The sequence below is a fragment of the Podarcis muralis genome, chromosome 4 (assembly GCF_964188315.1).
Source record: "Podarcis muralis chromosome 4, rPodMur119.hap1.1, whole genome shotgun sequence".
NCBI classification, from domain to species: Eukaryota; Metazoa; Chordata; class Lepidosauria; order Squamata; family Lacertidae; genus Podarcis; species Podarcis muralis.
Window position 1 is genome coordinate 75549046 of NC_135658.1, and position 17711 is coordinate 75566756.

The 17711-nt window shown below is 42.7% G+C and overlaps 1 protein-coding gene across 3 annotated transcripts in view; it reads left to right on the top strand.

The window, feature by feature from the left end:
- Nucleotides 1-563: 563 nt before the first annotated feature.
- The window catches only part of NPAS2 (neuronal PAS domain protein 2), a 57733-nt gene continuing 40585 nt past the window's right edge, over nt 564-17711 (top strand). For 2 of the 3 annotated variants that reach the window (XM_077927597.1, XM_077927599.1), the window contains exons 1-2: nt 566-1504; nt 17436-17489. In XM_077927597.1, coding sequence (XP_077783723.1) covers nt 1191-1504; nt 17436-17489 — 368 coding nt within the window. In that variant the 5' untranslated portion in view covers nt 566-1190. Of the gene's footprint in view, nt 1505-17435; nt 17490-17711 lie in introns of all 3 variants that reach the window. The other variant, XM_077927598.1, reaches the window with a different exon arrangement.

Consider the following 17711-nt stretch of genomic DNA (forward strand, 5'->3'; position numbering starts at 1 on the left):
CCATTCATAGGCTTTCCTGAAAAAAAGCTTTCAGCAAGTGTTCACTTCAGATATCTAAACACATTTAAGCAATCTCCTGAAACAGATGTTATGGCATCAGGTGGCAATGGCTTGTTGCAGAACACCCAAACAGCAGAAGTGAGAAAGCACGTACTGTGCAGCACACGGCCAGGATTAAGAATGCCTTATGCAATGGCCAGTATACTTATCTGATCCTCAATATGCGCGTCGTGCAGTCAGTCTATTTAACTATATAGAGAGACGGAAATATATGCTACACACGCGCGCAAGTTCTAGTTTGTTATAGAAACGACAACCTACCTTCCCTCCGATCTCACACTAAGGGCCAAATTCTTTTTTCCTTTTAGGTCCTCCCATGTCTCCTCCTCTTCCTCCCAGACTTGGGTGGGGGTGGGGGCAGGTCACGTATAATGTTTGCTAAAATATGTAGGTCAGTGGAACATTTTCTGCACTTGTGCAAAAAACAAGAGGAGGGAGCGCTTTCTCTCTCCCCCCCCCCTTCGCCCCAGCGTTCTCTCTCTCTCTCTCTCTCTTTCCCTACCCCCCTCCAAAAGGCTGGGTGCGAGGACGGGAGGCGGCGATCCGAGAGTCTCATTCCACCTCCCTGACCCATTTCGCAGCTTGGCTAGCTGCTGCTGCTGCTGCTCACCGGCGACTCCCGCTCTCCTTTTGCTAAAGAGCCTGGTTTATTTCTCTCTCTCCAACAGCAGCAGCAGGGACCTCCCCTGCTCCCCGCCCTACTAAGTCGGGAAGCGCACGCTTCCTACTCTCACTGGAGACGCCGGCGAGGGAGCGCGAGCAGGGCTCCCCCGATGGTCTGAGGGGCGCCGGAAGCCGGCGAGCGGCGCCCCAGCGACTCGCCCCCCTCTCGGCTGAGAGCGGGCGCGGATGAGGCGCTGCTGGGGAGGATGCCCCGCTCTTGCCCCCGGGGCAGCAACTTCCCGCCCAGGGAGCCCTTGCTGGAGCCGGCGCGCTCGCAACTTCATGCCCCGAGAGAAGCCCGCGCTAGCAGCAGCAGCTACCCAGGCGCCCTCAGTCTGCCTCTCCCTCCTCTGGAGGCTCCCGGCCGCTTTCGCGCCTTTGCCGAGCCGCTTTTCCCGCCAGTCTCGAGGCTGGGCCGGCGCTGAGGGGGAAGCGGGAGCCCGGCATGCGGAGTCTCCCCTCACACCATGAGATACAGCCGGCGGAGGTGCCACAACAGCAGAGACACCGCCGCTAGCAGCAGCAGCAGCAGCAGCCCCGGTCGAGAAGCGGAGCCGCAGCCGCCTTCTCCCGCCGCTTTGGCGTGCGCCACGGAGACTTGGTCCGGAGACCTCTGGCACGAGTGGAAGAGCAGCAGCGGCGGCGGCGGCCACGGGGAAAGTGGCCGCCGTAGCAAGCTCTGCAGCGGCGCACAGGTCGCCACCGCGGACAGCAGCAGCAGCAGCAGCATCTGGCGCGTGCTGGCGGCGCGCGCCCACCTCTCCCAGTACAGGCACTTCAGGTAAGCCCAAGCAGGTGGCGCCTGACACAGTGACACAGATAAACAGCAAGAGCAGCGGGTCACTCCGGCCGCCTCTTCGCGCGGCGAGCGTTGGGGGGCGCCCTCGATTTATTTCCGGGGGGGGGGCGCACACACAGGTGGCGGCAGCTCAAGTCAGGTGTAAGGGCATGGGAGAAGCTGGCCTGGCAACTTGGCCCCTCCGCCGCGCGCCGAAATCGAGGGTCGTGCATGAGACAGACACATACACAGAGAATGGCACCTTAAAGCTGATAAAGATGCTTTGCCAAGTCAATGGGACAGGCAAATTGATGATGATAATTCTTGAGGGGTGCTGAGTCAGGCTAATTTTCACCAGTGGCTGTGAATTCGGTTGTGGTTTTTTCCTGGCAGCTGCAATTCAGATGTAATTCCCACATTGGCCAGAACACACTTTGTATTAAATACAACTCTTTTTTTAAAAAAAAAATATCGTATGAATAGCATTCAAATGGGTACACTGCGCTAGATCATCTTCAGGGTCCCTCCTAACTCTACAGATCTATGTTCCACAAACAAGGAAGTGAGACTGAGAGGTGATTTTAAAATGCAGTTGTGAAAATGGCCTGATGCTATGAGGGTTAATTTTGTGCATGATGGTCTTTTAAAAGTAACACCTTGGTGTAATTTTTTAAGAAAGATCATCATAATACATACACATATCTATATATCTTTTTGTGTTTCCCATATATTAGCTCAGCAGTCCTAACAACAGTGCTGGAAGGTAGGCCAATATTGGTGTATCATGTTGTCGGTGGAAGCCTGAGACATGACCACTCAGTGATGCCACTTAGTGAGTCTGTGGCAGAGATTACAGTTGAGGGAAAGACTTCTTGGTTCCTAAATCTTAGCTCTCATCGTACATTGACTCCTTGGAAGCTAAATAGTGCTTGGTTTAGACGACTGAGCCTCTTGGGCTTGCTGATCAGAAGGTTGGCGGTTCAAATCGGGGTGAGCTCCCCTTTCTCTGTCCCAGCTCCTGCCAACCTAGCAGTTCAAAAGCACACCAGTGCGAGTAGATAAATAGATACTGCTGTGCTGGGAAGGTAAACGGCATTTCTGTGCACTCTGGTTTCCGTCATGGTGTTCTGTTGCACCAGCAGCGGTTTAGTCATGCTGGCCACATGACCCGGAAAGCTGTCTACGGACAAACACCGGCTCCCTTGGCCTAAAAGCGACATGAGTGCCCAAACCCATAGTCGCCTTTGACTGGACTTAACTGTTCAGGGGTCCTTTACCTTTACCTTAGTGCTTGGATCTATGACTGGCTCTGGAAATGGTGTGTTCTAAATAAAGGCTGTCCGTTTCATTTTGGCCTAGGCCTGTGTAATTCTTCTGGAAGAATATATGTTAACATTGTTTCAGGGGGTTCATTTTAAGGAATAAGGATTAATCCTTTCCAAAAGCAAATGGATCTCTGTTACTAAGAGACAATCCTGCATCGCAGCAATGGATTTGGCCGAATTATGTTATTGCCCCATTGTGTATCTTTGTATGATGATCAGCTCAGGCATTTTTAGATATGTGTGGTAAAACCATCTCCAACCATACCTTATAGAGGACACCCAAAACATCCAGCTGTTGGGGGTGGGGCTTGAAATGTGAGTAGTATTGACTTTGCAATACATTTACTAATGACAGTGCATTTGATATTCTAGAAATGCATTTTGGGTGTTGTAGATTCTTAGAATTCTTTATTTCCTAAACAACATTTCGGAAAGGACAGTGCACATGCAATCTCTAGTTACTTGCTTATACTATGACAGTATGCAACTTTGCATTTTGTTGCATTTGCCTCTAACAGGGAAGGCTTTTTTTTATAAGTACACCTGTCAATAAAATGATTCAGTTTATCAGTTACTCTGCCATTAAAGCAAAAACAAAACAAAACCATCTTCATGTATTTTCAGCTTACGGTTGCTATAGCTTCTGGGCTACTTTGGTTATGCTTGAATAGCCAACAGGTGAAGTGCTTACGTTCTCCTCACTTCAGAAGCTTTTATATAAATTGCTGTCATCAAGCAGAAATTGAGGGTCAGAGACAGAGGCTGTTAGTCACAGAGAGGTTAAATACTGAGGCAGGGCAAGGCTGGGTGGGTGTGAGGCAAGGACTGTAAAAATGTCTTACAATATACTTTACAGTACTGTAAAGTATGTTATAAGATATTTGTATAAGATAATGCTTAATAAGTTTTCCTTTAAAATTCATGATTTCATGCTGATATTTATTATATTGTTACATTGTAGGTAAGTCCACAGATATTACTAGTTTTTATTGCAGTGTTAGATTGTCTTGTCTATATGTATCTACATCCTTAGTGGCCCAAGAAAAACAAACAAATGTTTCTAAAGGTTCCCATATGGAGGTGGGAAATAGCTGCAGACCATGAATAATTGAAAATAAATCCTGTCTATGTTTGGGATCACTGTGCCAAAGTTAAAGAAGCATTACAGTATTTCAGTGGTCTGGAGTTTTCTGTATGTTTTGTCGAAAAGGGGGGAAATATATCAGTTTTTTGCAGTTCTCATATGTGTAACGTGCCTTTGAAAGGTGCACATATTTGGGTTTTAAAAGAAGTTCAGTTAGACAGAGCAATTGCAAAAGTCCTCTGTAATAGCTCGGTCTGAAAATATGCAGGATGCTTATTATTTACACTGTGAACAGCCTTCAAATCCTTTTTTGTGAGCTTTAAAGAAAATCATGTCCTCCTTCATATAATGTGTGTGGAAGACAAAACGTAGCATGAAGAGTTCTGTCTGTGATGCTTAAATCAATTCAGGCTCTGAAATTATTATTTTTAAACATTTTGTAACAAGAGGAGTTAGACTCTAGATGTGTATTTTGCTGCATGAAGAGGGAAATAATTTAAATGACTTTTAAAAAGATAGTTAGAAATGTCTTCTATGTGCTAGCTCATTGTAAATAGAACAGGTAGGGAAAAAATTCTGCCTTCAGCACATATTCTGTGTAATATAACACTTGTTTGTACTCTCACGTTTATTAAGGGCAGAGTTTACAGAGAGATCTGTGGTTCTTTGAAGTTCTGTGCCACGCTAGATAGAATAATTATGCTTTAAAATGTATTTTATACACTGTTAGGCTCTATACACATGTAGGCTTCGAAATGTTCAGGGGTCATCTTTACATAGTGTGCTTTTGTAAATAGCAGTTTGCAGTTGTTTATACCTTCACGCAGTAAGAGGCAACTACTATCTATGCAAAGGGTATTCTCTATTCCTCTCTCAACAATTAGTGTTCCCACAGGTCTTCCCCCCCCCCCCACACAAAATAATAATAAAAATTCTCACCATCTTTAGAAAAAAGAGTCTGGAAACCTATGTGCTGAGTGATATACTGATGTACTTATGTATTGGTATATAGAAGTGACAAAGTTACTACTGTACTGCTTCCCATTTTTAACTATTTCATTCATAAACAAGTTAAGTATGGCGAAGGAGAGTGGCACAGTGCTGCAACATCTGTAGAACTACCTCAGTTGGAGCTGATTGGAGAAAGTGCTCTCTGTGTACACAGAGCTTGGGCTTGGGCTTAGCTGGCTTAGCTGAAACCAGTTCAGCCAAGACCAGGGTTCCAGGGCTCTGGTGGGATGGGACAGTGGGACACTTGCCACTACTTTGTGTTCAGCTCAGTCACATAATCTAGCGGCCCTATTTTAAAGGCTTGTTTCCCCCCCTGCCAGGGTCAGGTCAGCTCAGTTGGCAGTAGCCATGTTGCTGAACAGAGTTTATGGATAGGGCTAGATTATACTGGCATAATTTAACCCCAGTGTAACTTGTGCTGGCTTCCTGTAGTTTGAAATGCTCTGCCAATCTGTTCCTTTCCTTACATCTAGTTGCACCTTGGTTAGGGTTGGGAAACCTGCGGTCCTGCAGAAGGTGTTGGACTATAGATCCCATCCAGTGATCAAGGATGATGGGATATGAAGTACAACACTCCTGGTCTTGGTGCAGTTTTATTTTGATACATAGTTTTGCATTGTTTGCTATGTCGTTTTACCCCCATAGTTTTTATTTATTTAAAGGAAATCGATCTGAATAGCATTGTTGTATTTTTATTGTTTTTCTGTATAAGCTACCTAGAGATTTTTTAATTATTATATGAAGAAGTACAGTGGTACCTCGGGTTACATACGCTTCGGGTTACATATGCTTCAGGTTACAGACTCCGCTAACCCAGAAATAGTGCTTCAGGTTAAGAACTTTGCTTCAGGATGAGAACAGAAATTGTGCTCCGGCAGCACGGCAGCAGCAGGAGGCCCCATTAGCTAAAGTGGTGCTTCAGGTTAAGAACAGTTTCAGGTTGGGTACAGACCTCCGGAACGAATTCAGTACTTAACCCGAGGTACCACTATATAATGTTTTATTAAAATAAATAATAAATATTGTTTGCTTTTGCTCTTTGCTTGCAGTACACAATTTGACCATCAGGGTCTAAATTCAGCAGAAGTTATGGGCAGAAACAAACTTGGTGAGAGTGCCTTAGAAGAACATGATTGCTTGTCTAATGTTACTGTTTTGGAAGAGCTAAGAGTTTCAAGTTGAGAATAACGAGCTAGCCAGTGACCTTGAGGTTCCTTGCTGCATCACACAATGACCTGGTTTGCACGCCTGCGTTTGGATTACATGACACGCCAGATTCCGGCTTAATTCCTGGAATGAGTGGGGCAGGAATGGAATAAGAGCTTTCCAAGTAGCATGCACCAGTATGATGCATGTTCACTTTAAACCACAGATTGCTTTTTAAGTATGGCTTAATGTGGCATGTAAACAAAGCCGGTGAGATTTCCTGGCGTTTCCCTATTTGCTAAAAACATTATTTTACTTAAAACTACGTTGAAGTTAGTTGAAATTTCCTGCTAAAGAGCTGGGAATATTTGGAATTATTTAATTACTCAGCCAATAGAGTTTTGTTTAGTGAGCAGAAACCTGAACAAGAAGGCTAGTTAACATTTTGTGAAGTAAGTGCAGTAGCTGCAACGTATGTCAGTTCATTGTTGTCATGGTAATACATTTAGTGGCATAGAAAGGGGGGTGCGGTGGTTGCGGACCGCCCCTGGTGTCATTACTGGGGGGGGGGGGTGTGACAAAATGGCAAAAATATGTGTTGGGCTTTTTTAATAAAAAAATTGGGCTCATGACACTTTTTTGAAAAAATAACTCCAGCACCCCCCTTCCTACGCCACAGGAAGCTGAGTGAGGCGGAGGGCACTGGGCACCACACGCAGCGTGCCTGAGCCACGCGTCTCTCCTGAGGGGGAGGCGGTGGGCGGACTGCCTGCAAGCTCCACGCTGCTTTTTTGAGCAGCATGGGGCTTGCGTCGGCCCACTGCCTCAGCGTGCCCTGCCTTGGCTCACCCCGCCCCCATGGGCAGCTTGCCCCGCCCCTGGCAGCAGGACGCATGCGCCGCCCCAGGCACCCGAGCGGCTAGCTACACTGCTGAATACAGTGGTACCTCGGGTTACAGACGCTTCAGGTTACAGACGCTTCAGGTTACAGACTCCGCTAACCCAGAAATAGTACCTCGGGTTAAGAACTTTGCTTCAGGATGAGAACAGAAATCGTGCTCTGGCGGTGCGGCGGCAGCAGGAGGCCCCATTAGCTAAAGTGGTGCTTCAGGTTAAGAACAGTTTCAGGTTAAGAGCGGACCTCCAGAACGAATTAAGTACTTAACCCGAGGTACCACTGTACATTGGTAAAAAAACTGAAGGGGGCAAGAATCTCCCTGTATCCCTGTTCTTTGTAAAAGGAAAAGTTTTACCTTGGATCTAAAACGGAAGAACAGATACGTACTTAGTTGGTTTTGTGTCTGCATAGAAACACACTTGAGCTGTTCATTTTTAAGCTGCTTTAAGTATTATATAAATAAATATGCAAATTAAGGGCCAGTCTCTGTGTAATGCTGAGTCATGTTTCTTTTGTGATGTATTACAAAAAGCATCTGCACAGCCTGCCTGGAAGGATCTATATTTCGTTGGGGGTGGGTGGGGATTTTTTAATAGGGCTGAGCTAAAAAGTAAACCTTTTTTGGCTCAGAAGAAGGGGGGGTGGGCTTTGGTGGGAGACCGCAAGATTTTACAAAGGCCATCCCTCTGCTCACCTTTTTGTTTATGATCTTAGCAATGGAATTGACCTTGCTGCACACTGCTGCTTGAGTAATCTGATGGGTTTAATTCTTCCATATCCATTTCCATTTAGAAATAAATATATTATAGATCACAGTCCCATTTATGTATATACAATTATATGATGAGTAATTTAAATTAATAAAAAGTAGATATATTTTCATAATGGGACTTTTATATCCTTAGAGGTTAATAGTAGTTGCTCCTCGAATAGGAGTGTGTTTCTATAGATGAGCATTAACAATATTCCTTTCTTGAAAGTGTTGAAGTTACAGAGGTCTAATGCTTTCCTTTTTCATAATTACTTCTTTAACGAATTCATTCCAGTCTTATGAAAATTCATAGTGTAGAGTTCATGGATAAGCTGCAATGATATATCTCAGTAATGTTCATCTGAAAACTATAAAGATAATAATTCCCACTTGCAGAATAAAGAGCTCATAACCCAGTTCCTCTCAGCAGCAAGAAGCATCATAGCTAGACACTGGTGAGACCTGTCAGGAGTAAATATGGACAACTGGTATCAAATTGTGTGTGAAACAACCTCACTAGAAAACTAACCAATAGACTGAAGCTGACATGGGGAAAAATAGAAGAGGACACCTTCACTCTGGTATGGCTCCCCTTTTATCACATACACAGCCCAACAAGACAACAAGAAGAATCCACCCACAGCATACAAATCAATATGGCTAACTTGACCCCCCCCCCATCTCACTGCAGCCAACTAAAGACAACCAACCATGTCCTAGACCCCCAACCTCTCTCACTACCAAGGAACTATAACAAGCAAATAGAAAGAGAACCCACCCAAGTGATGCTGACACAACCCTCCCCCCACACTAAAAGAACATAAGTTTTACCACTCTACCTCCTACCGCCCTCTTTTCTTCCCCAACCTTATAGATAGTATGTCTCACAACAAATGTAATTGCTCTGTAGCAAACACAATCTGAAAAAAGAGGCAATGCACGTACTTTGGAAACTAATAAAAACTTTATTTTTTTAAAAACAACAACTATGTGCTAGTTTAAAACTAAAAGCCATTCCCAGTTACAATCTTTTACCTACTTACCTGGGAGTATGCCCCCATTGAGGTCAGTGGGACTTAGTTATGAGTAGACATGTACTGTAAAAGTTAAAGCACAATGACAAATGTGTGTCCCTATACAGGATATTATTTAGCTTGCCCTTATAATATTTATTAGAGTGCAGACTGTGAAAAGAAACACCCTATTTTTCTGTTCACCTTAGAGAGCATTTATTTAAACCGCTCGGTGATAGCTGTGGATTTTGCTGCATTATAATAAATAAATCGGTAGAAAACCTGGGCAATTTTTCTTTGCTGGATAAATTTTATTACTTTTTCAAGGCAATCGTAACCTGAAGTGGTGGTTCCATGGTCGATCTGTTAGCAAATCTTAATCCCTGTTTTCTGCCGGAGCGTTTTCCCCTTCCATGGTTTCCCCTGGCTGGGAATCAACGACACCAGCTCTAGGGCTGGTATAATTCAGGGTCATTAGAGGATCATGTCTGGGCAACAAGGTGGCTTAGAATCCTGCAGACCCACAGCCTTCCTCTGACACGCCTCCAATATGCTGAATCCCAGTGGGTGGGTGACCAGTCTGCACATGCTTTTAACACAAGATATGATTGTTCAGGGGACGCGGGTGGCGCTGTGGGTAAAAGCCTCAGCGCCTAGGGCTTGCCGATCGAAAGGTCGGTGGTTCGAATCCCTGCGGCGGGGTGCGCTCCTGTTGCTCGGTCCCAGCGCCTGCCAACCTAGCAGTTCGAAAGCACCCCCGGGTGCAAGTAGATAAATAGGGACCGCTTACTGGCGGGAAGGTAAACGGCATTTCCGTGTGCTGCGCTGGCTCGCCAGATGCAGCTTTGTCACGCTGGCCACGTGATCCTGAAGTGTCTGCGGACAGCGCTGGCCCTTGGGCTCTTGAGTGAGATGGGCGCACAACCCTAGAGTCTGTCAAGACCGTACCGTGGGTTCCCATTGGCTGCAGGAGCTTCCTGTAGCCAATTGGAAGCCACACCTTGGATTCCGTTTGACTTCCGAGGTACGACTGTAGTGATAATGGGTTATGTCACTGTTCTTTTCCTGTTGTTGCACAGCCATTGCATCAAAGATTTCAGAGACACCTTTAGCAGTCAACAAAGTTACCATCCTGTGCCATAAAGGATGGAATGAAATAATAATAATAATAATAATAATAATAATAATAATAATAATAATAATAATAATAATAATTATTTATTATGTATATCCTGACTGTCTGGCTGGGTTTCCCCAGCCACTCTGAGTGGCTTACAGCATATATAAAAATAATAGCAGATTCCATAAATATCAGGCCAAATATATTAGTGTCAACAATCCCCCATCCCTTCTAGTAATTTAATCTGTTTTTGGATTTTGTAAGATGGTTTATAATAATAAAAGAACCTTCCAAACATCCAAAATCTTATTAATCTACAAAACAATAGTTGGGGCTCAATTTTTGTTCATCGGGAGTTTGGCCCAATTATGAAGTTGAAAATTAATTAGATATTGCACAAGTGAACACAGAGCAAAACCCAGAGATTTGTATAGCTATATAAAGCCAATTTTGTGGTAGACACAATAACCTTTTCCTGCACAGTGATGACACCAACCCATCTCTGAGAAAACAAATGCTTCCTTATGCTGCTGTATGCAACCCAGTCAGATGGGTATGGTACAAATAAATAATAATAATAATTAGTAGTAAGTGAGGTAAGTTTGAGAGAATAGGGAAACATTGCAGGTCTGATAGAACGGCTCTTACAAATTCATTTTCTGCTGCTGTTTACAGACGAATAAAGAAATAAATATACTATACTTAAGAGTCTCATCATCCCATTTGATCCTGGCAGATAATGTGGTTCCACTAAAGCAGGTCACTGCACATTCTCACTCGCAGTTACTTTGGGACAATGCAAACTTACTGTTGCATGAAAAAGTGCATTGCTGAATATGGCATCTAGAAGATGATATATGTCATTGTGGCAACTTTTATTATGCCTCCTTAGTACACAGCTTTATTTGTTTGTTTTAAAGGCACTTACGTGGAACCGTAAGGCGTTGCCTTGATGGCCTTAGTTCACACATTTCAGCAGTTTGTGAAAGAATATCTAGGGCAGGACTACTGAAAACTTTCATGTTATTTTTCTAGGTGTAGACAAGGTTGAACCTACCACCCCAAATGAGCCAGTACTGCTGTTATTCATGTTATCTGCCTTTTGCAGAAGAGTTTTGCGAAGAATTGGGGTGATATCCATTTCAGTCGGACTCGGAGCAGACCAACTGAAATTAATGGACTTCAGCCAGTTATGCCCATTGCTTTCAATGGGTCTATTCCTGAGTATGCTTTTTGTCTTGTGTCTTTTACACTTTAAGCCTGTGGACATGAACTGTCTTGCTTTTAATCTGTGTACAGGATTTAGTAAATGTTAGTGCTGGATAAAATTCTAATGTCTAATAATTAAGATTAGAATTAGGGATAGAGGAATCTGCAAATTTCGGTTTCTCTCTTGAACTTCTCATTTGTCTAATCTTGAGTTCGGTTCCTACATCAGTTTGCACTTTAAAAAAAGTCCTCATGAAAATTAGTCAGCAGTTTCATATTCTTTTTTCTGTTTTTGTTTGAAATTCTGCTTAAGATACACATTTTTGCATGCATTTCCCCCGAACATGAACTTTTGTATATTATTTTCATTAATACATGCATTGGTTTTCCTGTGCTATGTGCATTCTGGTTGGAAAACCATATCGCAACATTTGTAGAAGTATGACTTTTGAGACAGCTACATTTTGGTTTTTGTATTCTTACAAGCGTTGAAACAATTTTCTTCCCATTCCTACTTGAAATCAGTACAGTGATTAAAAATATTTACAAGTTTAAGAAGGGTGTAATGTGAGACATAGTTGCCAAATATTTGTTTCATCATAAACTGAGGGTGTGTGTGTGTGTGTGTGTGTGTGTGTGTGTGTGTGTTTAAATGTGCAACCTCAGGATTACTCTTTTGTTTTCAACCTTTGTGGGACTACATGATAACATGACTCACCTTCTTTGGCCTTACACACCTCAGTTTTTATTTCTCATTTGGTCACATAAACACCATCAGCACTATGTTGCAATTCCAAACAAGCCTTTGGTATGCTTGGTTGCAGAGGGATGATATTTCTGTAGACAGAGCTCAGTAGACAAATTACTTAATGAATGATGGGAGAACTGGAACAGCTACTAAACCACCTGTACACACTCTTGCTAGGAGAAGAGAAATCTTTCTCATTCCAATAGCAAAAAACATGGAATGATATGCACATTCCATGACATTACTGGCAGTAGTCTACAAAGACAGGTCATTTCCTTTCTGCAGTGTTTGTTTATAGACTCATAATGACTATCCCAGTTATCTATCAAATGAAATGCATGTCACAACATATCTTGCGTTACCTTGAGATAATCAGTATCTCCAGCTGTGTCAGGAGTTTGATGGCATGCTTACAACATGCAAGTGTGAAGTGCTTTGCTACCAAAAGTTACAGGTATGCGCTTTCAGAAATTACATGTTTTTAATACTTACTTTAATGCTTGTATGTTATTGTATTGCAGTTTGCATTTCATAGAATTCAAATTGTAATGCAATATAAATAATCAAATAAGCAACTGAAATGCGGTTAAAAATAAATCCACAAGAGACGCCATGAACAGTGTTTGAAATTCCTCAGGCACATTTTACTACTGGCGCGGGTCCAGTTGTGACCACGTTGAGATTTCTTGGCTCCAAGGTTGGCAACCACGGTTTAAAAACCTCTGCCTTAGTCTATAATGAATACCATTTCCACTGTGTGTGTTTCTCCTTCTTGCATACTGGGACAAGTGAATTGTTGTAAGAGCAATTTGCAGACAAGCAGTGTAGCCTAAGTCAGTCCTGTACAGCAGTGTTCCCCAACCTTGGGCCTCCAGCTGTTTTTGGACTACAACTCCCATCATCCCTCGCTAGCAAGACCAGTGGTCAAGGATGATGGGAATTGTAGTCCAAAAACAGCTGGAGGCCCAAGGTTGGGGAACACTGCTGTACAGGACCCAGTTTGGCCCACAAGAGAGTTTTTTGCAAACCATGCCCACTTGCCCACCTGTCCTCACATGTGACTTAAGGAATTTATGAGGGTGGAACATGAATATAACAGGAAATGGGATCAATAGGCAGACTTTATACTCAACTGGCTTGTTTGACATTAGAAATATACAGAGACAAGACAATGAGATCACTTATATCAGCCTGAAAGGAGAGAAGAAGGAGCGATACAGCAGAAAGTTTGAAGTAACTCATAGGCACCTTCATCATGTGAGAGAGATGCATGCTAGGGTTTTGCCTTCTGGAATATAGTGATTTTGTATGCAGTTCCATTGTCTTCACTTGTAGTTTGTGTTATCAGTTCAGTTTATTACAACTGCATCATCAATAAACTTTCTTAGTTTTCCACAATTGCTTCCCACCCTCCGTTTTATTTGATGGGATCAACTAGTCAATATTGGGAGTTCTCCTGGTTCCTTCTAGAAGTGATGATCAGATTGGTAGAGGTCTGGGTGGAGCTTGCTTTTGTCTCAGATCAAGAAGGGTCAGAGGTCAGATGCCTAAAGAGAGGGCGAGTGTTGGTTTGGGGAGGAGGAGGGCCAGTCTAAATCTGGGGTAGTAGATCAGGGGTCAACTAAATCAGGGTTAGCCCTCCAGGTGTTGTTTGACCACAGATCTCATAATCCCTGACCATTGACTATGCTGAATAGGGCCGATGGAGTTGAACAAAATCTGGAAGATACTGTGTTGGCTACCCTTGATCCAAATAACCCTTCCACGTCACTGATACTTCTCCAGGTATTATTACTACTCTCACCTATTTTCACCTGATGGGGATATGGCAGTTGTTTACTAGTGAAAGGTTCTTTTTGGTAGTGGCATCCAGTTATCAGTTGCCCTTCAAAGAAAACTGCCTGCTGACTGCTCAGATGTTCTTTCGGTGCCAGGCAAGCACGTTTTTATTTCCCCAGGCATTTCAACTCTTCCTGAACCCTTACGAAACCTGCTTTTGCTCGTATGCTTCCCCAGTCTTTGATCTGGAGCTTAATTTTAAGCATGTATCACATTGTATTATATTATTCATTTTACTGTTTTCATCCTCTAAGCCTTCCTGAGAACAACTATAGCAGTTATAGGGTGGCACATAAATAAATCTCTCTTCTCTTCTCCTTTTCATAATCCAAACTTCATATTACCTTTTCTTTTTGCAGTATAGTCAGACCTTACGTTGCATCAATTATCTCCAATAAACTATACGAACTACAGAACTAGCTCCCACAGTCTGTATTATATCTACAAATCATCACTACTGTACTGATGATTCAGAAAGTGTACAGAAATCTACAGGGCAGTTGTGGGAGTTATTCATGTCATGTCAACTGCTTTCAGCTTCAAGCAGTTATTTTAAGACGGGTGCCCTTTGTATGTACAAAGTGCCACATTATAATTTTATTAACCTAGCAACAGAAGTTAATATCAATCCACAACCCACTGGCAATGTCTCTTGCATTGTTATACACCAGAGTTAAATGAAACAAAAGCACCTAACTGTGCCTTTTCATATTTTTAAGAGAACTCTAAAAATCACTTCCCGTTTTTATTCTGCTGCTCGCTACCAAATTGCCAGCCACCATTTTGCAGGAGACTTTTCACTGCAGATCTGCATGAAATGCATTACTGTTGGGTGTAAACTTTCAGCCAAACCCCTTTTGGGCGATTTACAGTGTGGCATTTGTTCTAGAAACCAAGAACCCAGCAGCACCCAATTATGAAAATCAAACAGGGATAAGATAGGGCAAAGACAGATGTAATATTAAGGAGAGAGAGGGAGAGCTCACAGCAGGTTCTTCAGCGTAACCACCTTCTGCTCCATTTCACAATTAAAATGGGAGGCATACCTATCAGTGAACCTAGCGCTGTTATAGCTATCCCATGCTTCAAGTGGGTTACTGCTTTTTTGTATTTTTTTGAAGCGCCACAAGTACTTTTATTTATTCATTTGTAGATTACTTTTTTTAGGGAAATGGGAAACCTTTTTTTTTTAAATGCAAAACTATTCTGGGGATTTATGATGAGTTATTTTGGTGAAATCATGGCTGCTAGCCAATTAGCTCCATCCACAGCCAGCTCCTGCTGCAAACTTGCAGAACCATTTTAAATTTACTTCATTTGAGGAAAAGTTCATTTTTTAACTGAACACAGTGAGTTCATTTCCAAATTGGCTCTACTGCTCTCAAAATGTTGTGACTGTTTGCGCATGAATAGGTGGCAAAACAAAGGTTTTGTCAATGTATTGGAGATGGTTTGAATCTATTATACTTGGGCTCAGTAGTGTAAATTACTTGACTAATCCAGATGGTCTTGCCTAGGGCTGCAGAATAGTTTAGTTCAGGTATCTGAGTCCCCGTTTTTATTTAACTAAATAATGGTGGCTTCCAGCATGGGGGTGTTCCTCTTTGGCTTTGGGAAGCAGTGTACACACAACATTAGTCACAACCCATACCTATTCTGTTTCTGTGCTGTAGTTTGATAGGAAATACTGTGTTTTGATGCAACCCCCCCCCCCAACCAGTTTCAAACTGAATAGAGAAAAATAAAAATCTAGCTGTGTTTTAAGCAGGTAATGTGTAGACAGCCTTGGAAAATAGCCAAGTATGCACCTAATGCTAAGCAGGGTTGTTCTCTTGAATTTGGTCATGGTTATTCCGTCATGCCCAGAAAATGCTGTAATCCTAACACGTGGTTGATCCCATGCCCACGATTCAGTTTATTTGGGTTTGCTTCTTTCATAAGGTAGGGCAGAATGAAAGGATATGCATTGTTTTGCCAACAAGTGGAGCGTCAGAAGACAACCAGGAACCTGCAGGACCCACATTCTGAACATGGAAAGTCCTCCCATTTCTCATCCTTTTACCAAACTTTGCCTGTAAAATTTTCTCAGCAATTATGTAGGCTTAACACATGGTTGTTTTTATTTGTTTGTTTATTTTAAATCAGAACACCAGGTGCCACTTGAATTACAAGCTCATGAATGTATGGAGCGCATGCAACCTTTATAAAACCTTCTATGACGTATCTCTGTATGGTCCTTCAGTTAACTGCAGTCAGCTGAGAAAGAGAGAGATGACTGTGAGCAGACCATTACAATCGCATCATCAATTTATCACATGGAACAGTGTTGCCGAAGTGACCTACTTTTTCCTGTTTTGCGTTCAGAAGGCTAATCCTGTTTACCATTGCTGGGAGGAGGGAACGGGCACACACCAAAGAGTTCTTTTGAGTTGTGCAGATGGCAGTCTTCACCAATGAATGTTCGTTTAAATTAGTTCTCTCTCTTTTTCCTATACCGTATGTAAAGTTTAGCGCAGAGGGTTATCTGAGACGGCTGAAGCAACCCATTTGTACAGGGCTTGTTTGCAACAGAAGTTCATAGATTTAGCACTATAACTTTATTTGAGAGAGAGTTCCCAAAACTATTGGGCAGGAAGGTGTAAGTAAGCAGATACGCAGACGACGACTTCTTCTTCTTCTTCTTCTTCTTCTTCTTCTTCTTCTTCTTCTTCTTCTTCTTCTTCCTTTTCCTCTTCCTCTTCCTTCTCCTCCTCCTCCTCCTCCACCTCCTCCTCAGGGCTTAATTTTGCATCACTGATAAGGGATAGGCAGCAGCTTGATTTGCTACTGAAAAATATTTAGGGAGAGTACAGTGGTCATTTAATAGCTCAAAACAATAGCAGTTATGGTGGATGTATTTATCGTGTTTTAAATATTCTATAGGGAGGCCGGGGAAACCCAGCCAGATGGGCGGGATGATAATAATAATAATAAAATAATAATAATAATAATAATAATAATAATAATAATAATAATAATAATAATAATAATAATTATTCCAGGCTGGTATGAAACACTGTTTCTGACTTGTTTTAGGGATTATCCACACTTCCACTTCTTCCCCCACTCTGCTTTTTAGTGCTCAATCGGAGCAAACGGCAATTCTGGTTTCCCCCCAGATTGTCATTTATTCTGCTTTAACGCTAAAGAGCAGCTTTTCCCGGGGAAATGAGCGGACCAAAGAGGAAACTTCTTAGAGCATTGCCTAGATGGTGCAGGTAAATCAGAAAACTGCTCAATCACGTTTGTGGTTTCTGGACACAGGACAAGCGGAAGTGTCAACAAGTCATTAGTTGTACTTGGGAGAGATTTGAACAGTTTTTCTTTAATTAGATAAGCTTGTTTCAAGTACGCTAGAGTCTTTCACTGCCAGTTTTGGGAAGCCAAGGCTCCCCAGCATCTCACCTTAAGTTAACCAGGAGCTTGTTCTTCCCTGGTGCCCAGGTGGCCGCACTTGCTGCTGTGTTGCAAGCAGCTTTTGTTTTGGGACCCTTGAGAACAAGCCAGCTGTTGGGAATGCTTCAAGATGCCTATGTGGAGTCCCTCTGCACCCTGTTCGCTTGCAGAGGATTGCAGTCCAAATGTTGGCCAAAACAAGCAGAGAGAATGATGAATCATAGAGCCACTGGCTTAAAATACATTTAGGTGTCGTGATGAATTAAGTGAAGCAACAATGATTCTGTTTGAAACCTAACCTTTCTAGAAATCTAGTGGAAACATGTGCTAAAGCTACCCTGAATTCTTTCAACAGGAAAAGCTGCTTAGACAATCTAATGGATGAGGATGAAAAAGACAGGGCAAAGAGGTGAGTACCCTCTCCCCTCTTCATCTCCTTTTCCTTCAATACTGGGAATTGTCTGCTTCATGAGAGCCTAATTTTAATGCATAACAAAGCTATTTTACACTCTCTCTCTCTCTCTCTCTCGTTTGACCAAGCTAAGGAGAAAATAAATCCTGGCGCAACATGAAAAACAGCTGAATCTCAAAACATGCGATTCTTCTTGCCATTCTCTAAAAGCAAAGGGCC